The sequence below is a fragment of the Rhipicephalus microplus genome, chromosome 5, assembly GCF_043290135.1.
Source record: "Rhipicephalus microplus isolate Deutch F79 chromosome 5, USDA_Rmic, whole genome shotgun sequence".
NCBI lineage: Eukaryota > Metazoa > Arthropoda > Arachnida > Ixodida > Ixodidae > Rhipicephalus > Rhipicephalus microplus.
In genome coordinates this window covers 40,907,761-40,935,731 of record NC_134704.1, presented here as the reverse complement: position 1 = coordinate 40,935,731, position 27,971 = coordinate 40,907,761, and the positions used below count along the sequence as shown (strand labels likewise).

General features: G+C 47.2%; 2 protein-coding genes across 2 annotated transcripts in view; one reads left to right on the top strand and one right to left on the bottom strand.

Moving 5' to 3' along the window:
* Positions 1 to 27,971, bottom strand: part of LOC119174674 (nucleolar pre-ribosomal-associated protein 1) — a 341,215-nt gene that overhangs the window by 299,099 nt on the left and 14,145 nt on the right. The window contains exons 13-16 of the mRNA XM_037425691.2: positions 23,469 to 23,567; positions 21,149 to 21,365; positions 20,392 to 20,455; positions 18,876 to 18,937 (exon numbers count right to left, since the gene is read on the bottom strand). Coding sequence (XP_037281588.2) covers positions 18,876 to 18,937; positions 20,392 to 20,455; positions 21,149 to 21,365; positions 23,469 to 23,567 — 442 coding nt within the window. The remainder of the gene's footprint in view (positions 1 to 18,875; positions 18,938 to 20,391; positions 20,456 to 21,148; positions 21,366 to 23,468; positions 23,568 to 27,971) is intronic.
* Positions 13,404 to 18,047, top strand: LOC142817749 (uncharacterized). The gene is made up of 5 exons (XM_075895277.1): positions 13,404 to 13,530; positions 13,754 to 13,825; positions 13,898 to 13,963; positions 14,034 to 14,099; positions 14,336 to 18,047. The coding sequence occupies exons 4-5, from the start codon at positions 14,069 to 14,071 to the stop codon at positions 14,842 to 14,844; spliced, it is 540 nt and encodes a 179-aa protein (XP_075751392.1). The 5' UTR covers positions 13,404 to 13,530; positions 13,754 to 13,825; positions 13,898 to 13,963; positions 14,034 to 14,068; the 3' UTR covers positions 14,845 to 18,047.

The window sequence follows — 27,971 nt, the reverse complement described above, 5'->3', positions numbered from 1 at the left end:
GCGTCGTGTTGCTTGGTTGATTACCCAGCTCCTCCACCACAAAACTGTTACGGTTGAATTAAAGGATAGGTGGATTTATTTACAGGGTGAGAATGAAGTTAGGCAGTCGCGGTAAAGATGGAGTTCTCAGGCCGCACCAGACAACGTCAACTTCCTCTTCTACCTCCCCGGCACATACTACAGCCCGGCTCATACCGTAGCAATATATATAGGCAGGCATGGTGGTTGAGTGGCCGTAGCGTTGCATATAGTTCAGTAGATCCTCCGTGAGTGGTCACAACGTGGTTTATTTCGACGTTTCGGCCTAGAGTCTGGCCTTCATCAGGATTAAAGGTACAGTTTGTTGGTGCTCAGCTTTATACAATCTCAAATCAGAGGGAAAGGAAAGAGGAAAAAGACAAAAAAAAAGAAAAAAAAAGAAAAAAAAAAGAAAAGAATATAAGGTGGACTCCCCTCGGGAGCCCCCCCTCCACTCTTCCTTCCACTTCCCCCTTCATCTCTCTCCCCTTCACCTTTCTGATGTCAGCGGTCTGTGTATGCTTCCTTTCACTAACGCATTGTTCCGAACCAGACGGCGCCTCCTGGCACTGGCGGTTCGGTGTGGGGCAAACAAGAGCTTTCTTCGGAAGCTCTAAGCCTTTAACTACTCGGAGCCCCGTCAACATTTCGTCGTAGAAAGAGGGGTGCCACGTATTGCGGGGTGCCACGTTTGTCGAATGCATGGTCAGGAAGACTGAGATGTTTTGATAGAGGTAGACTTGGAACTGTTTTCGCATGGGCTCTGTGATTATTGAAGCGAATCCCAAATGGTGTTTCTGTTTGTCCAATGTACTGCATACCATACACGTTGGATACGAGTAGGTATACCACATTAGAGGAATTGCATGTTAGGTTTTCTCGTACGTTAATCGAAAACTTGAATTGTGTGCTGGTTGCTTTGTGTGTTTCTCGCATCGCCTTACATACAAGACATCGTGGCTTTAAACAAGGTCGGCATGAATTATTGGGGGGCGATGTGTTAATTTGAGAGTGGACGAGTGTATCTTTGAGGTTACGTGGTCGTCGATAAACGACGCCTGGAGCGGATGGGAATGCGCGTTTCAGACGTTCACTTAGTTCCAGAATGTTGTAATGTCATTTAAGGATTTTGTTTACATTGGGGAAGTTTGTGCTGTAAGTCAAGCAGAGGTTTGTTCGTTGTGGGTCTTCTTGCCGTGGTCGCTTCATAAGTAAGTCTTCACGCTTTAGTTTTCTCGCTTTTTGAACAGCATCATTAATTACATGTGGGGGGTATTTTTGTTTCTCGAGCATAAGATTTAGCCTCTTTGAGCTCGTGTCAAAGTCAGCATCTCTAGAGCAGATTCGCTTAAACCGGTGAGCCTGGCTGTATGGAATACTGTTTTTACAGTGGCGTGGGTGATCGCTTTGGTATTAGAGGTATTGTTGTCAACCCATTGGTTTGCGATATAGGGTTGTACAGAGCTTCTCTTCTTCTATCGTTATGGTAACATCAAGAAAATTTACGGTTACTTGCGATTATGTGTGTGTGAAGTGTATGTTCATATGTACAGAATTATAAGTGTCGATAAAGCTGAGAAGTTCGTCCTCGCTGTGGGTCCAAATAAGAAAGATGTCGTCTATGTATCTTCTGTATAACATTTGTGTCAAGGAACTTTGTGCAAGAAATTCAGATTCTAGCTTTCCCATCAATATGTTGGCATAATTAGGTGCCATTTTGGTGCCTATAGCGGTCCCGCTGATTTGTCGAAAATACTCTTGGTTAAACTCGAACGAATTTAATTCGAGTACCATCCTCGTCAAAGTTGCGATGGCAGAGAAATCTGGGGTGTTAGATTGTCTGTGGTTTGTGTACATGTTTTGTAATGCAGCTATTCCGTCATCGTGAGGAATATTTGTATACAATGAAGAGACACCAAGAGTAACCAAGTACGAGTTTTTCGGCACACACAGACCTGCAATGTCTTGAAGAAAATGTGTGGTGTCTTTTATGTACGACATGAGGGTGCATGGAATGTGGCTTATTAGTTTGTCCACGTACCCTGATATTGGTTCAGTTATTGTACCGATGCCTGATATGATTGGTCGACCTGGGTTACCGGGTTTATGAATTTTTGGGAGGATGTAGAAGCGACCTGGACGAGGGTATGCTGCTCGCATCAGTTTGTGGTCGGTGTTGATTATCTTTTCTGCATCCAACAGTTTCTTTAGTTCTGTTGACACGATACGTTTGTATTCGTCTGTCGGATCACCTGGGAGGCGTTCGTAATATCTTGAGTCGTCTAATTGGCGGTACGCTTCTTGTAAGTAGTTGGTTGTATTAGGGACTACAATTGCTCCTCCTTTGTCAGCGGGTTTTATTGTTATGTCTGTCCTAGATGCCAAATTTCTCATACTTACTTTTTCAGATTTTGTCAAGTTTTCTCGGTTTCCTTTCTGTCTGTGGTATTCGTGTACTATATCTTTCTGTACTGGGGTGATATAAAGGTCCAAGTACTTGTCTCGATTACTGTTTGGTGTCCAATCATTTGATTTACGACGGTGAATTGTTTCGTGGTTAGAAGGCCTGTCAAAGAAATATTCGCGCAACCTTAAGCTTTGAGCGAAGTTGTCGAGGTCTCGGAGCAAGTGGAATTCACCGAAAAATTTTGTGGTCGGGCAGAAGCTTAGTCCCTTAGATAGCAGTTTTTCTTTGTCAGGTGACAAGCTCGTGTCCGATAGGTTTACAGCCACAGTGTCACAGGGTGTGTTCCTAGATGGGTGCTGCTTTGTACCGTTAGTGGTTTCCTGGGTGGTGGTGTTGTAGTGATAAGGAACTATATCAGGGAACGCGGGTTTGGGCTGTGGTGTACACGTATCCCGAAGGAGTACGGCCACCAGCGTGGGTCCGGTCTTAGCGAGCCGCAGGGCACGCGTTAACCGTCGCCGTGGCGGGAAACACGATACTGCTCAAGTCGCAACACTTTATTGTGGCAACACCAAACGTAGTACAGCCCGTTGCAAAAAGGCGCGGCGGGAAAGCAAGTAGGCTTATCCACGCCACGGGCACAAAGTACTACACAGGGGTGCCACGAGCACGTCTCCGCGGTAAAGGTGATCCACGGAGACACCGGGACAAAGGGCCCGGTTGCTCGAGCGAGGGCAAAGGCGCTCGCGTTGGCTTCGAAGGGAGACGGGTCGGCGTAGCTAGGCCACGCACTAGGACACCGTACTGCCCTTCGGCCGTGAGTACGCAGCGGGGCAACAAAAGGTGAGCGTTCGCATCGGGCGCGAGGCGCCGTCAGCGAAGTCCGACGAGCCCCGAGCGACGGGACTCGACGGACGGAAAAGAATGCGTGGCTCACCGTTTGAAGTCCCGGACTGTACTCGCCGCTCCCGACGCAGCGCGCGAAAACCTCTCGGGAGGCTCCCCGCGCGGCGCCACAGTCAACATCCGCTACCGGGTGAGGGAGTTAAACGTCACTCCGCCCTTCCCAGCGCGGCAGACAGCAAAGGAGGGCAGACATGTCGGGACATGAGAATGGCAGAAAGGCGGGAAAGCCCGCGCAAAGGCAGCGGGCCATCCTCAATTCCCACATCCCCCTCTCCCAAACTTGTCCTTTACCGGTCTGCAAAAGGCAGCCGGACGTCACCCATGCAGTTAAAATGACACTGCAATGAGCGGTAGCTAACCTCAGTCCAGCCCTGCTACTTTAAAAAAAAATATGATTACAAAGGAGAAACAAAAACATAAATAACAAAATAAACACACGACACTATAAAGATACTGCAGAAGGGAGCACAGCAACGTGGCACTAGTGTTCGTGGTGCTAAAGGGTGATAGCGTCCAGTGCGCGGAGGTGCGGTAAAGGCGTGACAGTGTCCGCTGGGTGCGATGCCCGAGTGCGAGGTCAGAGGTACGGGAAGGGGGCTCACTGATGGCTTGTTGCTGCTCTTGATAAGCCGCGAGTCCGACGAAAGCCGCTTCGGTTGTTCGGAGGCCCCCATTTCCGGCTCGATGACGAAGCTGGACGTTGCGGGAAGCCGGGCATCTCCGGTGGTCAGGGAGGCCGAACCAAAAATTGGCTGCGAGGCGCCCTGGCGTTGGCCGGCAGCATATAGCTGCTTTCAGCTGGCCTCGCGCAGGAGCCATGGTGGAAAAGGCAGCACGGCTTCTTCGGCGACGGCCAAGAGCAGAGCACAGCCAGATGGTCTAACGTCAGTGGGTCAATGACCCCCCAGCACCTCCAGTGTCCGCGTCGATGGAGGGCAGCCATGACGCACTCTTCGCGGGCTCGCACTGAAGCGTCAAGCACTTACACACGCACGCACACACACCGCCGACGGCTGCGCGAGCGTAGGCGCAAAGCGTCCTTCGTCTCTCCCTCCCGGCAAGCACCGACACACAAGGTCACACACAGCTCCCTTCGCGGTAGACGAAACGAACACGGGAAAAAAAAAGTAAACACAGAGCAAAATGACACTCAACATATGGCGAAAAACATAAAAAACACAAATAACACTTAATATTAGACAAAAATAAACATAAAATACACATGAACACTTCAAAAAAAAAAAAAAAGAAACACTGGCAGCAGACAGGGCGGGGTCAACTCCTTTACGAGAAAAGGCCGTAAAGAAGCTAACCTATACTGAGGCTAGACAGTAAACTGAGGGCCTTCGGTTGCGGAGAAGTCCGCCGTCCGGCGCGAAATCACAAAGGTGACCGCTTCCTCAGATTATACCGGCGCGGGGTCCGAATGCGGTCCGTCGCTCCGGGTGTGCCCGTTGCTTGCGCGAAGTGCCGCAGGGCACTGGCGCGAGCTCGTCAGACCGTGACAAAGGGCTTCAGGTCTGCGATGTGGGCACGGCTGAGTTTTCCCAAAGGGGATCTTTCAGCTAGTACGCGCCACGGACGCTCACTGACAATCGGTTCATAAGACCGGGCGGCTTTCCAACCCTTGGCTCAACCGTTTGTCAGACGTGGCAGGCACGGAATAGCGATAAAAGCCACGCTTCGTGCCGGGCCAGGTCACAACATTGCTCAGTTTGCAAACACTTTCGAGCCACTCAGGTGACCGGCCATGGGTTCGTCGTGAGAGGATCGCAACAGTGCGGCTCTCAGACTTTTGGGCATAACCACCTTAAACGGGTCTATGGACTCGTCGTGAGTGGCTATATATTTCAGCAGGAGCCCGTCATGGTCCAGCAAAATGAATCCGCCGGGGACTCAGCGACACACGCTGTTTCAGCCCCCTAATCGCACCCGCCGCAGAACAAGCAGCGTAACGGCGCTCCGCGCCTCGTCAAGACGGTTTAACGGCGCCCGCCGCAAAGCAAGCAGCGTATACGGCGCTCCGTCCTTCCGAGACTCGAAACGGATCACTCTGCTGAGCCTTCAGTAGCTCTTCGCTGCCGAAAGCAATTCCCATTCTCCCAAATGGGGGAGTCTGGTATCGCGCCCACTCAGGGCCGCAGCAACCGCCGCGTGAGTCGGCGTTACGGGTTCGCTCTCGGCCTCGTGGCCTTCGGAAAGCTCCCCCGCTCGGCCGCTTCGCGGTGCGCCGCTTACCTGGTTAGCAGCCAAGGTTTGTCCGCATGGGGACTCACCCTTCTCGCCGAATGGCGGCGAAGCTGCTGTTTCGCCCCCGACGCTTGCATGTGCTAAGGCACCGCGAGCGGCCGTCGCACCGAAATCCAGGTTCTCGGCAGACAACAAGGGGCACGAGATAGCGCGTCAGCTACCACGTAGGAGTGTATTCACCACAAAAAGGGGTGACGACACAGGCGAGCGCCGAAGGGCGCCCGTCGATAGAGGCGGTGGCCTCTTGGTGCAACGCGGCATGCCACGAAGCAGACATAACGTTCGGGTAGGGCAAGAGGCCCATTCCGAAGCGACGCGCCATCTCCAAAGGGAGCGGCTAGGCGCCTCGTGTCGTCACCGCAATAGGGGGTGCCGACACGGACGGGTGTCGGAGGCGCTTGTGCGTAACGTTCGGGTAGGGCAAGAGGCCCATTCCGAAGCGACGCGCCATCTCCAAAGGGAGCGGCTAGGCGCCTCGTGTCGTCACCGCAATAGGGGGTGCCGACACGGACGGGTGTCGGAGGCGCTTGTGCGTAACGTTCGGGTAGGGCAAGAGGCCCATTCCGAAGCGACGCGCCATCTCCAAAGGGAGCGGCTAGGCGCCTCGTGTCGTCACCGCAATAGGGGGTGCCGACACGGACGGGTGTCGGAGGCGCTTGTGCGTAACGTTCGGGTAGGGCAAGAGGCCCATTCCGAAGCGACGCGCCATCTCCAAAGGGAGCGGCTAGGCGCCTCGTGTCGTCACCGCAATAGGGGGTGCCGACACAGACGGGTGCAGAAGGGTTCCCGTCAATAGAGGCAATGGCCTCCGTGTGCAACGCGGCATCCGCTAAAAGGGACAGCGGACAAAAGACCCGCGAAGCAGCCATGTTGCGACGAGCCCGAATCGCGCAGGCGAACTGACTCGCTAAGAGCAGACAAAAGCTAGAGCTTTTGATACCGCGTTGGGCGCCAGTGTGGTGTACACGTATCCCGAAGGAGTACGGCCACCAGCGTGGGTCCGGTCTTAGCGAGCCGCAGGGCACGCGTTAACCGTCGCCGTGGCGGGAAACACGATACTGCTCAAGTCGCAACACTTTATTGTGGCAACACCAAACGTAGTACAGCCCGTTGCAAAAAGGCGCGGCGGGAAAGCAAGTAGGCTTATCCACGCCACGGGCACAAAGTACTACACAGGGGTGCCACGAGCACGTCTCCGCGGTAAAGGTGATCCACGGAGACACCGGGACAAAGGGCCCGGTTGCTCGAGCGAGGGCAAAGGCGCTCGCGTTGGCTTCGAAGGGAGACGGGTCGGCGTAGCTAGGCCACGCACTAGGACACCGTACTGCCCTTCGGCCGTGAGTACGCAGCGGGGCAACAAAAGGTGAGCGTTCGCATCGGGCGCGAGGCGCCGTCAGCGAAGTCCGACGAGCCCCGAGCGACGGGACTCGACGGACGGAAAAGAATGCGTGGCTCACCGTTTGAAGTCCCGGACTGTACTCGCCGCTCCCGACGCAGCGCGCGAAAACCTCTCGGGAGGCTCCCCGCGCGGCGCCACAGTCAACATCCGCTACCGGGTGAGGGAGTTAAACGTCACTCCGCCCTTCCCAGCGCGGCAGACAGCAAAGGAGGGCAGACATGTCGGGACATGAGAATGGCAGAAAGGCGGGAAAGCCCGCGCAAAGGCAGCGGGCCATCCTCAATTCCCACAGGGCACATGGTCTCTTTTGAGTTTATGAATTTTTGTGGTCATGATGGCTTGGTATTTATTCTGTTCAAATTCTGTTAATCGGGTGATTTCTTCGTTCGATAAAGTATTGTGGCGGAGAATGGTGTTGGTCATAGCGACCATTTTCTTTACCTGCTTATCACTGTGATTAAGAGCGATTTCTGTTAACTCAAGAGATACCTCAAGGAGGACATTTTTTCATGTTATTTGGTTGTGTTCATCTAGATTGGTAGCGGCTGGTGTGAGGGAGAGTGTCATACCCTAGGGGGATACTCTAGCACGAAGGTACACTTGCAATGTTGATTTATGCATTTCATGTCTAATTCATTTGTCAGCAAGTTTTCGTACTTTAAGGAAAGTGGCACTGCAACTGGGAAGCGATGAGCTGGTCTTACATTTCAGAAGTCAATCTTCTTTTGGGTGCGGGGATGGCAGTGATGAGGTGCGCAGGTTGTAGTTATGTCTGGCAGGCCTTTGTCGTTGTAGGGAGTATTTCGGCGTTGGGCGCCCGGCGAACGTGTCCGTAGGCAGTTCCGGGGTCCGCAATAGGGGGACACGGTTTCGTAGCTCGGCAGGCTTCCCTTTGAGGAGTCGTGTAGTGGTGCTGTCGTGTAGTGCTTTTAATCTCGACATCCGCAATGGAGGGACGCCTGATGGCTGTTCAGCAGACTTTCCCCCTAGTAGTGGTGCGCTGTTGATGATGGTGAGGGGGTGCTTGTGGCTCGCGGGAGTCACAGTTTCGCCGATCGTCGGGAACTCGTCTGTGATGTTGGGTGGGTGTGGGGCTCCTGGTGTATGTTGATATGCAGAGTTCTTGTCGTGGGTGTCTTGTTGTGTTGAACGGATATTGATGGGAGCTGCTGGCGGAGTCGACCACCCCATGGTAGCTTCGAAGTCTCCGCGACCGAGTGCACTCTTGAGGGTTTCGGCAATCAAAGCGAAACCCATAAAACTCGGATGAAGCCCATCCGCCGCAAAAAAGCGTCTTGGTGGCAACTGCTCGAATTGGTAGTCGATGTATGACACCTTGCTGGGTCTTCGGCAGTAGGTCTTGACTGTCTCGTTGAATTGACGAGCGTCCCGGCTGAAGCGGTGCACGAATTGTTTGTTCGATCGTTCCAGGTATAGGTTGAGGTAACGGGGCAGCACACATGAAACAACGAGCCTTTCGAGTTCCTGGCGTGTCCGAAGCGTGTTGTTCACTAGGCGGCGAAGGTGGCGTAGCGATTCCTCTAGTCCGTACGACGCTAGCTCGCTCGTGCCGACGTGAAAAACGAGCGTGGTCACAGATCGTGGTATGCCGGCAAGCTCTTTCTGCGGATGGAAATGATCGCAGGTGTCGTCTTCTCATGCAGGTTGAAATGCCGATGTAAATACCTTGTTTGCGAGTTTCCGATGATGGCTGATGTTGGTGCATGTTTAGGGAACTTCCGTGAGACCTGCTCGACTGGAGGTGCGCCTGTGGCCGGTCTTGTGTAGGCAGGCATGGTGGTTGAGTGGCCGTAGCGTTGCATATAGTCCAGTAGATCCTCCGTGAGTGGTCACAACGTGGTTTATTTCGACGATTCGGCCTAGAGTCTGGCCTTCATCAGGATTAAAGGTACAGTTTGTTGGTGCTCAGCTTTATACAATCTCAAATCAGAGGGAAAGGAAAGAGGAAAAAGACAGAAAAAGACAGAAAAACAAGAAAAAAAGTAAAGTATGAAAACTTGCTGACAAACGAATTAGACATAAAATGCATAAATCAACATTGCAAGTGAACTTTCGTGCTACAATAGCCCCCAAGGGTATGACACTCTCCCTCACACCAGCCGCTACACCAGCCGCAGAATCTAGATGAACACGGCCAAATAACATGAAAAAATGTCCTCCTTGAGGCATCTCTTAAGTTAACAGAAATCGCTCTTAATCACAGTGATAAGCAGGTAAAGAAGCTGGTCGCTATGACCAACACCATTCTCCGCCACAATACTTTATCGAAGGAAGAAATCACCCGATTAACAGAATTTGAACAGAATAAATACCAAGCCATCATGACCACAAAAATTCATAAACTCAAAAGAGACCATGTGCCCAAACCCGCGTTCCCTGATATAGTTCCTTATCACTACAACACCACCACCCAGGAAACCACTAACGGTACAAACCAGCACCCATCTAGGAACACACCCTGTGACACTGTGGCTGTAAACCTATCGGACACGAGCTTGTCACCTGACAAAGAAAAACTGCTATCTAAGGGACTAAGCTTCTGCACGACCACAAAATTTTTCGATGAATTCCACTTGCTCCGAGACCTCGACAACTTCGCTCAAAGCTTAAGGTTGCGCGAATATTTCTTTGACAGGCCTTCTAACCACGAAACAATTCACCGTCGTAAGTCAAATGATTGGACACCGAACAGTAATCGAGACAAGTACTTGGACCTTTATATCACCGCAGTACAGAAAGATATAGTACACGAATACCACAGACAGAAAGGAAACCGAGAAAACTTGACAAAATCTGAAAAAATAAGTATGAGAAATTTGGCATCTAGGACAGACATAACAATAAAACCCGCTGACAAAGGAGGAGCAATTGTAGTCCCTAATACAACCAACTACTTACAAGAAGCGTACCGCCAATTAGACGACTCAAGATATTACGAATGCCTCCCAGGTGATCCGACAGACGAATACAAACGTATCGTGTCAACAGAACTAAAGAAACTGTTGGATGCAGAAAGATAATCAACACCGACCACAAACTGATGCGAGCAGCATACCCTCGTCCAGGTCGCTTCTACATCCTCCCAAAAATTCATAAACCCGGTAACCCAGGTCGACCAATCATATCAGGCATCGGTACAATAACTGAACCAATATCAGGGTACGTGGACAAACTAATAAGCCACATTCCATGCACCCTCACGTCGTACATAAAAGACACCACACATTTTCTTCAAGACATTGCAGGTCTGTGTGTGCCAAAAAACTCGTACTTGGTTACTCTTGATGTCTCTTCATTGTATACAGATATTCCTCACGATGACGGCATAGCTGCATTACAAAACATGTACACAAACCACAGACAATCTAACACCCCAGATTTCTCTGCCATCGCAACTTTGACGAGGATGGTACTCGAATTAAATTCGTTCGAGTTTAACCAAGAGTATTTTCGACAAATCAGCGGGACCGCTATAGGCACCAAAATGGCACCTAATTATGCCAACATATTTATGGGAAAGCTAGAATGTGAATTTCTTGCACAAAGTTCCTTGAAACCAATGTTATACAGAAGATACATAGACGACATCTTTCTTATTTGGACCCACAGCGAGGACGAACTTCTCAGCTTTATCGACACTTATAATGCTGTACATCCGAACATACACTTCACACACACATACTCGCAAGAAACCGTAAATTTTCTTGATGTTACCACTTATAATGCTGTACATCCGAACATACACTTCACACACACATACTCGCAAGAAACCGTAAATTTTCTTGATGTTACCATAACGATAGAAGAAGAGAAGCTCTCTACAACCCTATATCGCAAACCAATGGATCGACAACAATACCTCTAATACCAAAGCGATCACCCACGCCACTGTAAAACAGTATTCGATCACCCACGCCACTGTAAAAACAGTATTCCATACAGCCAGGCTCACCGGTTTAAGCGAATCTGCTCTAGAGATGCTGACTTTGACACGAGCTCACAGAGGCTAAATCTTATGCTCGAGAAACAAAAATACCCCCCACATGTAATTAATGATGCTGTTCAAAAAGCGAGAAAACTAAAGCGTGAAGACTTACTTATGAAGCGACCACGGCAAGAAGACCCACAACGAACAAACCTCTGCTTGACTTACAGCACAAACTTCCCCAATGTAAACAAAATCCTTAAACGACATTACAACATTCTGGAACTAAGTGAACGTCTGAAACGCGCATTCCCATCCGCTCCAGGCGTCGTTTATCGACGACCACGTAACCTCAAAGATACACTTGTCCACTCTCAAATTAACACATCGCCCCCCTATAATTCATGCCGACCTTGTTTAAAGCCACGATGTCTTGTATGTAAGGCGATGCGAGAAACACACAAAGCAACCAGCACACAATCCAAGTTTTCGATTAACATACGAGAAAACCTAACATGCAATTCCTCTAATGTGGTATACCTACTCGTATCCAACGTGTATTGTGTGCAGTACATCGGACAAACAGAAACACCATTTGGGATTCGCTTCAATAATCACAGAGCCCATGCGAAAACAGTTCCAAGTCTACCTCTATCAAAACATCTCAGTCTTCCTGACCATGCATTCGACAAACTATCAGTAACGCTCTTAGAGACGGGATTTAAATCAAATCGAGAACGTGAACAACGAGAGTCATACCTTATCCACCGATTTAACACCCTCGATAGAGGAATAAATGAGAATCCTGGTACACTTGCAGCAATTAAAGCATTAGAAAACAATAACGGCAATAATGAAAATAGTAACTGAGTTCACGGCACTGCAGCTGCGAAGGGAACTGGACAACTCAAAACAATTCCAAGTGTAACTACTCTTCCTAAGTGCAGCTGTCGTCTGTTTTCTGTTTTATTTTACTACCCAATCAGTTGTGCCATGCATGACATGCCCAACAGCAACCCTGTGCACAGCCGGGATTCCCCCACTGCACGCGTGACGCGTAATCCTTGAAGCGGGCAAGGAATTCGCATTGCGCCCGCTTACCAGCCTCTGCCGCAATACGCGGCACCCCTCTTTCTACGACGAAATGTTGACGGGGCGCCGAGTAGTTAAAGGCTTAAAACTTCCTAAAATGCCCGCTTACCAGCCTCTGCCGCAATACGTGGCACCCCTCTTTCTACGACGAAATGTTGACGGGGCTCCGAGTAGTTAAAGGCTTAGAACTTCCGAAAAAAGCTCTTGTTTGCCCCACACCTAAGGCCCCTGTATTTTTCAAAGAGAGCGCAAACCGTTGTACAAAAAGCGGAGGAGAATTTGCTCCCCGCCCTCTACGTCTCTCCTCACTCCGGCACGCGTTTCTGCTACCCTATTGGACCAGGCGCGACACGTGACCAATGAACCTTGTTGACCCCTCGTCAGGTTTGGCTCCGCCGGGCAGCGACGCCATGAGTGAGCGCACTGCATCTCGCTCCCACGTGTGTTGCCTTTAGCAAGGTGGCCTCGGATGCAGCGCAATGCCAACCTGCTGTGCCGTTGGTTGCTCCAGCAGCATTGCAAAAGGCGACAAGCTTTTTGTGGTTCCACCAGGGAAAAATAATGAGGAGCGGAGGGCGGTATGGCTGCATCGCATCGGCAAGAACAACTTCGATTGTCACCGAGGGAGGCGTAGCGAGGTAAGCACTCACTACAGAACTTCTTCGCGTAGACATGCCTCCGGAAGGCTTTCAGATAAAGCTCATCCTTGATTCAGGTTCATGTTAAACAAAAGCAGCTTGAAGTTTCCGTCGACGCTTTCTCGCACGATTTCAACCACGATGACAGCTCGATCGTTTTTAGCTTGCTCGAATATTCGAATACGGCCACAACATAATTACTGTTGAATGTTCGGCGTTCACGTTGCTTTCTAAATGGAACCATTTGCAGCGGAAGCAATTATGCTTCTCCAGAGATCAACCACGTCTTTGATCGTTTTTCCTTTTTTTTTTTTTCGCTCAAACTTTGATTACCTGTAGGCAAAATTTCGGCGTTTATTGTTTTATTGTGGTTTATTGCGTTCTCAGTTTGTATTCTTTCATATTTATCTCACTTTTGTGCACTTCCATGACCGAATTTTGTGCATGCGTGTACAGCTAATATAAGAGAGTGTATGGTAAATATAATGTTGTATAGTTGTTTATTTGTGAAATGCATAGATACTTTCGTTCAAATTTCGAACATACTTGCGAAGTTGTACACTTTCGATTAACAAAGAGAAAGGCACCTACAAAATGCAAGAAAATCATCTGGCTTTTGTGGCTGTTTGCATTTTTAACGTAAGAAGCAAAATATTTTGCTTCGGCAATATCACATCAGCAAAACTGCAAAAATGCGATAGAGGATGTCGGTATTTTTCAGAAACACTTCACGATGGATTAGTATGAGCCAGCAATTCTGGCACAAACTGGGATCAAGAAACTCAAGCCAAATGCGGTTCCTTCTATATTTGCGCATCGGCCTCTTCCGAAAGAGCGCAAGCCACCCCCAAAAGGGGGAATGAAACGGTTCCTGGTGAGGCCCCTTTGTAGTTTCTATTCCTCTCTTGTGTTGTGAATGCGATTATGTTTTGGGGTTTATATGACAATACAGTGTGTTTGGATCGCTGGCAGATAGCATAGTTGCTGCATTTATCTTTATGACCTGTGAACCTGATTAATTCGGCATCCAATTCTGTCTTACTGTGGCAGCAAACATCCCCACCCCTACACTGTACTTGCTAAACTCTTGCTTACAGCTGTATCCTTGGATGAGCCAGAAACGTCAGTGGAGAGGGCCCCGGATGCTGAACCAGTGGGCAGTTTATTTTGTGAGTTGACTGCGCTGTGATGACAAATGTTCGTGCCTTTAGACTGTGTACTTACGCAATTCATGCTTACAGCTGCCTCCTCGGACAACACAGCAACGTCAATAGACAGCGACCCTGAACCAGTGGGCAGCCCATTTTGTGAGTTAACTGCACTGTGATGGCAAATGTTCACGCCTCTAGCCTCTGTATTTACAATTCATGCTTACAGCTGCCTCCTGGGACCAGCCAGGAACGTCCACAAGGATGACCCCTCAACCAGTGGGCGGCTCATTTTGTGAGTTGATACCACTACGATGGCAACTGTTGTCACCGCTAGAGTCTCTACTTACACTCTGTATTTACACAATTCATGCTTACAGCTGCGTCCTGGGACCAGCCAGGAACGTCCACAAGGATGACCCCTCAACCAATGGGCGGCTCATTTTGTAAGTTGATACCACTACGACGACAACTGTTGTCACCTCTAGAGTCTCTACTTACACTCTGTACTTACACAAACCATGTTTACAGCTGCCGCATCGGATGACACAAACAGAATGGAGGCAAGCCAACATTTAAAAGCACCCCTTGAACCTTCAGTGGAAGAAGCACTAAGGATGCGAATAAAAGAACTGGAGCTGCAGCTACAAGCTAAGGAGCAGCAGCGGTTACTTGCTAACCGTAAAAAAAACCAGGCAGCTCTTGAAATGAAGACTCTAGAGTCTGGACTGAACGAGTTTTTGAACGCAGATCAGATGCGGAGGCTTAAAAAAAAGACAACGAGAGGCACACCATGGACAGAAAAAACTCTAAGAAAAGGACTGCAACTTAGATTAACCTGTGGAAAACGGGGCTATAAACTTGTGAGGGAAACAGGACAGCCTCTTCCAGCAGACCGCACGTTGCAGCACCATCTCCAAAGTTACAAGTTAAAGCCTGGTTTGCTTCATGACTTGATGCCGGCATTTGCTTTAAAGGTATGCTTTATTTCTTGCAATCCCCAAATCTTCTTATTTGTTGGCACATTTAATTTGCACTAGTTTGAAGCTGTTTTTGGTTAACACCTGCTTTTTTGTAGGTTGGGCAAATGGATCCAAAGGAACGGCATGCAACCTTGATGATAGATGAGATACAGCTAACACCTGGCCTGGCATATGACGCGTCCTCTGGAACAGTATTTGGAGCACCAACGGTACCTCTAGCCGACGGTACATTGCCTGATTGATGCCTTGCAACACATGCAATTGTGTTCATGCTTGGTGGGGTCAGCACCCGGTGAAAACAGGTTGTAGCATACCACCTCACAGGCAATTCCTTTCACGCAAAGACAATGAAGCAGATCATTGTGAACGTTATCACAGAGTGCGAAAAAGTTGGAATCCGTTTGCATGTTGTTGTGACGGACATGGCGGGAGGCAACCAGTCTCTTTGGAAGTTGTTCGGAATTGTAGTTGGAAAGCACAGCAAGCCGAAAGTTTCATGTGCTCACCCGTGTGACCCTAGCAGAAAGCTTTTTTTTATGCCAGATGTGCCACACTAGCTAAAAAATTTGCGTAATCACCTAACTCAAGGACAAGAGATTACGCTGACAGAAGACCTTGCCAAAAAGCTAAAACTTCCCGGCCGCACCGTGTCAGTCCAGCCAATTAAGCAGGTTGTAGAGGTTGATGCCAAGGCAGACCTTAAACTGGCACCCCATTTCAAGGAAGCATGCATGCAACCAGGACATTTTGAAAAGATGAAAGTGGGATTTGCTTTCAGTTTGTTTAACAACGACACAGCGGCTGCACTGCGCATGCTTGTAGAAGCAAAGGACGACGAAATTAATAACACAGATGCCTTAACCACAGCGTGGTTTGTTGAGACGGTGTTTAAATGGTTTAAATTAATGTCCTCAAGAACGACAAAGCTTGCCATCAGCCACTTCGATGAACAGCGGTACAAGGAGACCGTCACGTTTTTAAAAGGCATGATTGACCTTTTTAAAAAAATCGAAATCGGAACTGATGCCAAAAAATGTTGGAAGCCTATTCAAACGGGCATAGTGATGGCGACTACAACTATGTTGCATGTGCAGGAGCTGTTTTTGAATGACTTGGGGTTTGTCTATCTCTTGTTGAGCCGCTTCAGCACTGACGCTATTGAAAACCTGTTTTCCAACCTTGAGAGCAAAAAATCCTGTCCCAGGGGGATTGGAATTTCGGAGCGCCTTGAAGATTGCCACTCTGTCTTTGTTTTTGCGACCGAGTAAGGACGGAAGTTATTCTGATGCTGATGGCTTCATGCTTGCCGGAATCAACAGTGGGAAACACCAACATGACGGAGTAGATTCTGTTCACACTCCTGACGACATGCTGGATCTGGAAATTCTAGAGCAGGAGTCATTGACATACCTCGCTGGGTATGTTGTGAGGGGAGTCAAGAATGGTTTGCCCTGCCAAGAATGTCAAGCTGCACTGTCTGACAGCAGTAATGCTTGCAGGCTTCAGCAGTTAAAAAGCTTCACCAAACACAAAATGACGCTGGCTATTCCATCAGCGGCAGTGTTGCAGGTTGTTGAGTTTGCAGAGGCTTACGTCAGAAAAAATGAAGTGGACCTTCTCACAAACAAAGTCAGTGTACCAGCATTGCAGGAAAAAATAATAGCTTCTTTGTTCGCAGCCAATTCTTTCTCGCCATGCCATGAACTGCCCAAGAAGATTGTACAGTTGTTTTTGCGAACAAGGACGCAGATATTAGTAAAGAAGTCCAATGCTGAAGCGAAGAGGAAGCGACTGGCTTCGAAAAAGTCGGGCAGCAAGAGTGTTTCAATGAGAGATGCCGTTAAAAACGTGCACTAGTTTTGTTTATGTTTTTGCCTATTTCCTGTACACACTTAGAAATGTCACATTAGTAGACTTCGGTACCTTATGTGTATATTTGTGATCGAAAAAGAAGGTTTCTTTACAAATGTGAATGAGTTTTATTTATGCTTTTGCCTAGTGCTTGTATATACTTAGATATGTCCAATGTATATTTTACTTCAGTGCCTTATGTGTATACCTGCGATTAAAAACGAGGGTTCCTTTACTTAAAAGTGTGCAATGAGGGTTTCAATATTTTATGATATATTTGTGTATTGCTGCGAACCAGTGCATTTTGTGTTTTCTTTACGTCCGGGCGCCACTCTCGGTTGTCTGATCTGTGTTCAGACGGCGAGTTTTGTTCTGTTTTTTTTTGTATGCCTTACAGGCTATCTGATTTAATGAGAGTGTTTCACCCCTTTGTCACTTGACTTGAATGTTTTAATGAGAGATACCGTTACAAGTGTGCAATGGTTTTGTTTATGCTTTGCCTATTTCTTGTATACACGATGCAATGATGTGCATGTCTGTGATTGAAAAGGTTCCTCTACTTATAAGTGCGCAATGATTGTTTCAATATTTTATCGTGTATTTGTATACGTCTGCGAACGACACCTCTTGTATTGTTTGTGTTTGGCCACGCCCGGCTGTGTCACCTACGTTCAAAGCGGGTGTTTTCTTCTCTGATTCAGTGAGTGCAAGGTTTAACGAGCCGACGCAAAGCAGGGCGATGAGGCGCGCCGTAGTGGAGGGCTCCGGATTAAGTTTTTTTTCTCTTTCCTTCGCATGCTGTAGAGGCTATCTGATTTGATAGCGAAATTGTTTCGCCCTGTCGTCGCTCTACTGGAATGTTTTGCAGCGTTTGTGATCATTCGATGCTTCCCGCATTTTATTTGCGCACTCAATAAAATCTACCTTCATCCCACTAAACGTTTGTGGTATTTTATGGATGAATCGTTTACACACGTCCCATTATGGAAGCAGGCATGCATGTCCCAAATTTCAGTAAGGCTCTGTTGTTCCTGTACAAACTCGAGCTCTAAGAGCACTCATATTAACTTTTGAGGGGCTGTTCCACACTTATAAACCCAAGAAAAATTACACGAAGACCAGATTTTTCTATCTTATAAAGCAGGCAACAGATTAAATCGACCATGAGTAGTGCAAAGGCAGATTATAAACCCAAGAAAAATTACACAAAGGCCAGATTTTTCTATCTTGTGAAGCAGGCCCCAGATTAAATCGACGATGAGTACTGCAAAGGCAGATTGCGATAGGGCGGCATTTGGTACATTTGGTTCCCCTCAAAACGCGAGATGATAGCTAAGGCACTGGCTGATCGCACACTGTTGTTCTTACACAGTATTTGCGAGCACCGTTGTGCATTTACGCCAAGAATTGGCGCGTTTTAAGCAAGCACTTCAACTAGGGGCCTTACTTCAACGCGCCGTGCGACAAAACGAAACCGTCCGGCGGCGCGCTCCGCGTGAGTCGCTCCTTCATGGCGGCTGAGAGTGGCGGGCGAGGAGGAAACGGTGCGGGGAAGGGAGTTTGCGCTACCTTTGAAAAATACAGGGGCCTTACCCACACCGAACCGCCAGTGCCAGGAGGCGCCGTCTGGTCGGGAAGAACGCGTTAGTGAAAGGAAGCATACACAGACCGCTGACATCAGAAGGGTGAAGGGGGGAGAGATGAAGGGGGAAGTGGAAGGAAGAGTGGAGGGGGGGCGCCCGAGGGGAGTCCACCTTATATTCTTTTCTTTTTTTTTCTTTTTTTCTGTCTTTTTCCTCTTTCCTTTCCCTCTGATTTCAGATTGTATAAAGCTGAGCACCAACAAACTGTACCTTTAATCCTGATGAAGGCCAGACTCTAGGCCGAAACGTCGAAATAAACCACGTTGTGACCGCTCCGGAGGATCTACTGGACTATATATATATATGTGTATATATATATATATATATATATATATATATATGAGCAATAATATAAGTAATGAGCAATAAAAATGGTAAACCCTGACAGGTGACACATGGTGAAAAAATTTGACCCCTAAAAAGAAAGAAGACTTTTTGAAGTTCTTCAAACAGCCGTTTCCACTTGTATAACATGTTAAGTCAACTTTCTCTCCTACAGATGGTAAGATATCCATGAAATAGGCACGTAGCACTTAGCATTGAATTTATCAGAAAATGAAGCACCAATGCACACGATAGGTCTAAGCGACTCACCTGTATCGGTAGAGTCTTTTATACACTCCATAGCAGCTGGAACCAGGGGACTGAAGTACGTGCTGGAAGAAGTAAAAAACGGGAGCTTTAGAAGCATTTATTTATTAGGGGCGAAGCTCCTAAAGGTGTGGGTTTGTCCTTCTACTGTGACCAGTTTGTGACCACCTAGTTAATGGACGACTTAGCAGATGGCGCTAGTGTGTTTTAACCTTGTGGATGAAAATAAGATACGCTTACATGAATGTTCAATAGAATCATTATCATGAGCGAGTACAGACTATTTTACCTAAGGCATATGGGTGCCAACATCTTGGGGTGCTAAGTCAACGTTTTCTTGTTGTTGTTTTTTTGTATCTTGAGAAGTATATGCAGTAGACTCTCAGTAAACGGAACCTGATAAAAACGTAAAAGTGCGTTGCATTTAACAAGAGTTTCGTTTACTGAGAGGTGAATATGGGTGCAGAATACAAGCCTGAAACCAAACTTTGCAAAGGCAATAGTTCCGTTTAAGCAGTAGTTCCGTTTAACAGATTTCCATTTACTGAGAGTCTACTGTAATAAGGCAGTGGAACGTCGTATGCACTAACCTAACCGTTTTCATGCCTATGCATCTACCGTGACACTGTTCGTTTAGTTGTTAAAGATTCAAAATGCAAAGGTTAATAGAAAAAAAAGACAACCGACTAATAAATATATAAAACAGATTAAAACATGATAGGATAAGGTAGTTTCTCAACAAGTTCTTCATGAGCCAATGCGCAAAGTGAGCTGTCCAAGCTGTTCAAGATTTCAATAGTCAACGAAAAAAAGGAAAATTTAAAACAGTCAACATGTGTCCTGAAAAGAATAATGTCTAGTCTGTGTGGTAGTCTAGCAACACGTGCTTTTGTGGGTATAGAAGAATAGGGTGCCTGAATAGTGGATGTCGTGAGGATGACCTTGTGTAGTAAAAAAAATTACACATTCGCATTTGCACCTGTGTTCCAAGGTCTGAATTGATAAGGTGTGAGCATTTGGTAATCAACTAGCACAAGCTAGTTGATGTGAAATTATAAAATTGTTCATTTTTTATTTTGCTTTAATTCAATTCAGGAACTAAGAGAGCGCTAGGGTTTCAACAAACCTCTAGGCATTTTTATATATTCTTTATATTTCACATTATTTCGCAGTAAACTAAAACAAAAGAAAATGGCTCAAATACAGAGAAATCCTTAAATTGATTGCAAGCATCACACATGATATATTAACTTAATAAATTTTTAAAGCACTAGCTGCTTATATTTAGGCCATTTTGCCCACACGAAGGTCTCAGTGAATGCTCTGTTGAAACTGGTTCTTTCAGAATTCAATGTAGTTCTTCTTTGCTTTTAAACAGTTAACTAAACCTAACACAACATCCCTTTGCTAAAAAAGAAACCTTTTACTATCTATAGTTCTGAGAAGGAGGAGTGAAGAATTGCTGATGAAAAAGTACACCGACGAAAGAACATAGGCACTGACAGGAAAAGCTGCTCACCTGACTCCAAAGGACTCCATCCCTTTCGCATTCTCTGCAGTACCCAAACTTTGTTTGAGTAGGCCTGTGAAAAAAATGTTGTGAAAGTAACTATATATCACGAGGTTATCAAGTAATTTAATGCCATTCATTTCTTTTTTTTTTTTAATGCAGCGAGCACAATAGTTACAAAGACGCCCACATTGAATGCGAAAGCATGACGTGTATGGGTGTGGCAACTATATATTGATGATCCACTGCGGTGGTCTAATAGCTAACGCACACGGCTGCCGACCCGCAGGTCACAGGATCAAATCCCCGGCGGCAGCCGCTGCATTTTCAATGGAGGCAGAAATTCTTGAGGCCTGTATGCTTAGATTTAGGTGCACGTTAAAGAACACTAGGTGGTCAAAATTTCCAGAACCCTTCACTACAGCCTCTCTCATAATCATATGGTGGTTTTGGGACGTGAAGTCCTCCAAAAAAGAAAAAGAAAGCTACTGATTCCGTTACTAGACCAAAGTTTATTATATGACATGACACGATGTCATGACATGATGCATGTGACGATATCATAACATCATCAAGATGGTGGAAGGGTTACGGAAGGAATAACCGACAGCCACTAGATTGTGGCCGAAGCCACAAGGAACTGCATTGGTACGAATTTCCTTCTAGCTTTTGCTACAATCTGGCGACTGCAATCTGGCTACAATCTAGCTTTGGATACAATCGAACATTCACAGAAAAAACACAATGATAGACCTAGCCTACTCACTCCAAAGGTCCATAGCAGACTGTCCACCATCTGCAGTTGTCAGATACATGACATTGCGCATGACCTCTGAGTTCAGGCGGTTCGAATCTTTGACAACTAGCTGGATAGCAGACAGAAGCAGTTGCACCAAATTCAAGCACTGTCCCAGCCTGAATTTCTCCATCCAGATGTCGACTTCCATGCTGTATCCCTCCAAAACGTTCAGGTTGCAGAGAAGCTGGTAAAAGGATGGAAAGATAGCATTAATTTTGTATGACTGCTGACCCTGATAAGCAATCAAGGTCAATTTTATGACTCAAATCATTTTGCAAGGCGCCCATGAAAAGCCAGATGCATCAGTAGCATCTCACTCATACTTCACACAGAGAAAGCAGATGCAAAGCATAGAACGAGAATAAATATAGTTCCAAATAAGTACACACCAGTGAAAACAACACGCCTACATTCTAACTTAGAGTGGACAGAGAAACATAACATAGTTGAATGCTTTTACAAGAGACACAGATGTAATAGTCAATTGGGTATAAAAAACACCATCGTGCCTACATTAAAACAGGGGTGCAAATGCAAAAATAGGATTTGAAGCAACTTTTGGATAAGAAAAATGCTGCTTTTGGAGCAGGAAAAATTTTAATTTGTAGAAGGTTATGGAAAAGAAAGATTTTTCTTTCTTTTTTTTTTGTAAGCCCCAAATCTAAAATCTGGAGCAGTAACATGAAGAACGCTCACATTTAGAGCCGATAACGAAAAGATGGCTAACTATTCAACATCAGCTAACTTGTGCAGAGTGCAAGTAAGGTCTGCTACTTCACCGAAGGCAGCGACTCATCTTACACTGCAAACAATGAAGCAGGCGCTGGCATTTGCATTGCCTGTCAAATCATTTGACAGACAAATGCAACCGTGGCAAATGCTACTGCGGGCCTGCCAAGCTGGCAACCTCAAAATTCGGAAGATTTATAGAGCCGGGGTGAGTAGGGGTGGTGAAAAAAAAGGAAACCGGCATACATTTTTCGGCTGCAGAAATGCCACACGCAGCTCTCAATGATTGGCAGTAGTATTTTTTTTAGGTGTCAGCAATCACACTACTAGTACATGTAATTATGTAAGCCATGCATACATGTTTAATTAAGGAAGAAAACGTGCTGTTTCCTGTGACAGCTCATGATAGTAACCCCTTCCCGATCTCCATTTGATTTTTCGCAAGACAACAAATACACTGCCGTGAAATAGAAAAAAATGAAAAGTATTCTACACGCGATAGAGCAAGATGAGAAAATTTTAGAATCACTGTTTTTTTTTGGCGCGGCAGTGTTAGGTCTCTTTATCGAGATATTTATGGCTGTTCCTGTGCAATTGGAATGATCACTCGAAATTCGAGAGTCTCTTGGGCAAATTGAGACAGCTGGCTGGCAGGTTGAACGGCTAATATTTCCATCAAATACAACAGCGGCCCGCTGTAGACATTTCATTATGAGGAGCTTCTCTTTTAATTTTCAAATGTCCGTATCGAGCAGCATTGCAACCAGCTGCTGAAAAAATAAGTTTACGGGCGTCAAACATAAAGCACTCCTACAACTTTCCAGCACATCTGGGTTGCATTAGATGTTCAAGTTCAAAACAGCAGATGGCCAATGTGGCTACTATTTCTCACTAAAGTTATCGTAAATGAGAAAAATTTGAGGCTGGTTGGCCAGTAAGAGGCAGCATATTGTAATTCCAACAATTTTCGTAGTTTTGGCACACCCCTGCATAGAAGACAAGAACTGCTCTATGGTGAGTCTCCAATAAAGGGCTTCACAGGTGGCAATAACTTAAGTCAGCATACTAATTGCTTAGAAGCTTTACTAAAATTACTAAGAAGCTTTGCCCAAGGAGCTGCAGTCTAAATTATGGCAAAGGGGCACACTTCTGTAGGTATCAAACAAACATACTTGGATGAAGTTTGCTGTATTTAAAGAATATAGTTGAAATCTACCTAATTGTTGGGAGAAGATTTTACAGGCACACAAGGTTGCATCAATGTGTTCTATCACTTCATGGGAATATTACCAATTTCTGTAGCAGCTGCATTAGGTTATCACCGCAACAGTTTGGTCACCTACAAAGGGAAATAAATTTGCAGTTTTCACCTTCAGAAAGCAGCACCGAAAGCACACTTATAAGCAAAACCTTTCGGAAATCAGAAGGAGGTCAATATTGATGCCTTTTTCAGACTGCTGCCCCCAAGCATGTCAACTGAAAATGAAAAGTTGAGTCTTCGACAAGGTAACGAATATAGAGTATAACGACAAGATAACAAACGATAATGTCACAGTACCTTTGAGATGAGTGATGCCGCAGATTTTCCAATGACACCCTCCTTACGACGCGCAAACAGCTCAAGGAGGTGGCAGAACGGTGACTTCTGCTCAGCATCCTGCAATATGCAAATACATCCACAGAAGAATGTTCGTGACGATGCTATTTGAGTTGTAGCCAAGTAAAAAACAAAGGATGAAAGCAAAGATAGAAAGCAATGACTTATAACGCAAGAATAAGAAGCAGCTTAGGCTTCGTGCCATCATGTGATAGTAACAAACCCATTCTCTCCAAGGCTGTCGGCCGACATGAACATGACTGCTGTTCTATACTGAAACCTCATTATGGTGAACCCGGATATAACGAAATACTGGTTATAACGAAGTAAATAAAAAGCCTTGCAATAGATACAGTGTTAGGAATAGACATATATAACAAATTTTTCGATATAATTAACTTATTTTTGTGTAACATGCAACTTTGTTATATTGAGGTTTCAGTGTATTACATGCACCATATGAAAATTGTAGGGTTTACTTCCCACAAACGACAAGATGTCTTTTTGTCAGATTCCAATTTTCTTCAACTCATAATTATTATAGTTATCGCAGACCAGCACAGAAACGGTACACATAAGAGACAATACAACACATGCGCTGACTTCCAGCATAATTAATTAGCACTGCCCTTCAGCAAACATATTATGAACAACACCTCTGGTTTCAGGGGTTCTCTACGAAAAGCAAGTTCCTTTGGGGACAGTGGGGGGGCAGGTAGGTCGGAAATTGTGCTTTGTGTTTTTACTGCATTTTACACTCTAGGGAGAGCCAAAGGAGGGGAGCAGCGGAAAATTTGGGATAGAGGCTTCTTCCTACCGCCCTGCTCCCCCTGGCACCACACCTGCCTTGCGCTTTCTTACTGCTTCATTATCTGGTGGCTCCATTAGAATTTGTCTAAAAAAAGTAAGCACCTTGATCGGTTTCCCTTCTTTAATTCATTGCACTCTTCGAGAGTTCTATATGATGACCTAAATTTGAAAAACGATGTAATACACAAAAATTGATGATATGTGGGGTTTAACGTCCCAAAACCACTATATGATTATGAGAGACACCGTAGTGGAGGGCTCCGGAAATTTCGACCCCCTGGAGTTCTTTAACGTGCATCTAAAACTGAGCACACGGACCTTCGACATTTTCGCCTCCATCGAAAATGCTGCCGCAGCCGGGATTCGATCCCACAACCTACGGGTCAGCAGTCGAGTACCTTAGCCACTAGACAACCATGGCTGGCCTAACATACAAAAATTATATAATATTGTTACGGAGCTCGCAAACACACGGAAGAGAGAAATGAGCGTATTTCCTATATTTACATGCCAAAGTCGCGCTTCAGAGCTGCCAGTCTCTCGCGCCGCGAGTCCACTTCTTTTTCATCGAACTGTTGTCCACGACGGTAGAGCCATGCCCACTGCCTCGTAATATCACCCCCGGCGAACAAAGCGCCGTCACGGCGCCCCTAAGTCAATCAGGACTGGCAGTATAGTAGGGCTTTAGGCGCGACACATGAACAACATCAGTAGATGGTGTAGCAGAGGATGAGTGCGGTTGAACGGGAGTGATGAGGTAGTCGACGTCGGTGACCTTGCGGAGAACTTTGTAGGGTCCTGTGTATCGTGGGAGGAGCTTCTCGCACAAACCTTCACGTCGATACGGCGTCCAGAGTAGGACAAGAGAGTCATCAGGGTAGTCAACGTCGCGGTGCGAGTCATCGTAGCGGACTTTTTGTGCGGCCTGAGAAGCACTGAGCCGAGTGTGCGCGATTTGGCGAGCGACGCGGGCTCGAGAAGCAGCGTCCTGCGCATAGACCGTTGGTTGGATAGTAGCAGAAGGAAGGAGTGTGTCGAATGGCAACGCAGGGTTGCAGCCGTACAAAAGAAAGAATGGAGAGTAGCCGGCGGTGTCATGTCTTGACGAATTATATGCAAATGTAACGTAGGGGAGCATTGCGTCCCAGTCACGGTGGTCAGCAGAGACGTACATAGACAACATGTCTGTAAGAGTTCGGTTGAGACGCTCCGTGAGACCGTTAGTCTGGGGATGGTAGGCAGTAGTAAGGTGATGTTCGGTAGAGCAGCTCCGGAGGATTTCGTCGATAACTTTTGCGAGGAAGCAGCGGCCCCGATCCGTCAAAAGCTGGCGCGGAGCTCCATGCCGCAGAATGACGTCATTTAGGAGAAAGTCTGCGACGTCTGTAGCGCAGCTAGTTGGCAATGCACGAGTTATCGCGTATCTGGTCGCATAGTCGGTTGCGACAGCGATCCACTTGTTGCCTGACACGGACGTCGGGAAAGGTCCGAGCAAGTCGAGGCCGATGCGGAAGAATGGTTCCGGGGGAATGTCGATAGGTTGGAGCAGGCCAGCCGGACGGAGAGCAGGACGTTTCCGACGCTGGCAGCGCTCGCAAGCAGCGACATAACGGCGCACAAATTTATACATGCCAGGCCAAAAGAACCGTTGCCGCACGCGGTGATAGGTGCGTGAAAAACCCAGGTGTCCCGCCGTCGGTGCGTCATGCAGATGTTGAAGAATAGTGGCACGCATGTGTTGGGGAATAACTAACAAATATTCCGGGCCATCAGACTTCATGTTGCGACGATACAGAATGTCGTTGCGAAGGACATATTGACGGAGAGAAGGGTCGGAATGTCCTGAAGATACTCGCTGAATGACCTTCTTGAGGGTTGCGTCCCGGCGCTGCTCTGTGCCGATGTCGTGCAAATCAGATATGGCGAGCACACAAGAATCGCCTTCATGGACAGCGAGGCTAGTAGGGTCCACCGGATAACGCGAGAGACAATCAGCATCTTGGTGCAACCTGCCCGACTTATAAATTACGTCGAAGTTATACTCCTGGAGACGTAGAGCCCAGCGACCTAGGCGGCCAGTTGGGTCCTTGAGCGACGACAGCCAACACAGAGCGTGGTGGTCCGTAATAACTGAAAACTCGCGGCCATACAAGTAGGGGCGAAATTTCGCTACAGCCCAGACCAACGCAAGACACTCGCGCTCTGTTATCGAATAGTTTCGCTCAGATGTGGAGAGAAGGCGGCTGGCATACGCAATAACACGCGTTTGGCCTCCCTGGTGTTGAGCGAGGACGGCGCCGATTCCGTGAGCACTGGCGTCTGTGCGTACTTCAGTCGTCGCAGACGGGTCAAAGTGAGCCAGTATTGGTGGTGAAATGAGCAGGTCGATCAGTGTGGAAAACGCAGCTGCTTGGTCTTGGCCCCACGAGAAGGGCACGTTCTTTTTGAGAAGATCAGTTAGTGGTCGTGCAATTGTAGCGAAATCGCGTATAAAGCGGCGGAAGTACGAGCATAAGCCCACAAAACTCCGAACATCTTTGGTTGAAGAAGGCAGAGGGAAATTCTTGACAGCGCTAATCTTGTCAGGGTCAGGTCGGACGCCAGCAGCACTTACAAGATGACCAAGGATCGTGATTTGTTGTCGGCCGAAATTGCACTTTTTCGAGTTCAGCTGGAGTCCTGCTCGACGAAAAACGGCTAAAATGGTCGACAAACGAGTTAAGTGAGTTTCAAATGTTGGGGAAAAAACAATCACATCGTCGAGGTAGCAAAGACAGATGGACCATTTATAACCACGAAGAAGAGAGTCCATCATGCGTTCGAACGTTGCCGGGGCGTTGCACAGCCCAAAAGGCATAACCTTGAACTGATAAAGGCCGTCCGGTGTGATGAAGGCAGTCTTTTCTCGGTCTAAGTCGTCGACAGAAATTTGCCAGTAGCCCGAACGCAGATCAATAGATGAGAAGTATCGCGCGCCATGAAGGCAATCAAGGGCGTCGTCGATTCGTGGCAGCGGATATACGTCTTTGCGGGTTATCTTGTTCAAGGCACGGTAGTCAACGCAAAATCTCCAGCTGCCATCCTTCTTTTTCACTAAAACAACAGGTGACGCCCATGGACTTGAAGAGGCCTCTATGACTCCTTTGGAGAGCATTTTCTCGACTTCTCGTTGTATGACCTGGCGTTCGGACTGGGAAACACGATACGGTCGCCGTCTAACAGGATTAGCATCGCCGGTATGTATTTGATGACGCACGAAGGACGTTTGACCTAAAGGGCGGTCATCGAAGTCGAAAATATCTCGGTAGGTAGTCAGAACGTGGTGAAGTTGCGCCAACTGACAGGGCAGAAGATCAGGGGCGATCATCATCGTGATTTCGTCGCTAGGTGCGTTTGCTCGGCTGGCTGCAGTATGGGACGAACAGTCTTCAGGGTCCAATGCCACGATGCTACATGCATCAAGTGGGGAAACGTGGGCTAACGAAATGCCTTGCGGGAGAACTTGGGTCGAACTACTGAAGTTAAGGAGCGGAAGCTGAACGTAGTTGTCCACAATAGTCACGATTGTATGCGGCACAGCAACACTTCGAGCCAAGAGCACATCCACCAATGGAGACACTATGTAGTCACCGTCAGGAAGAGCTGGTGATATCG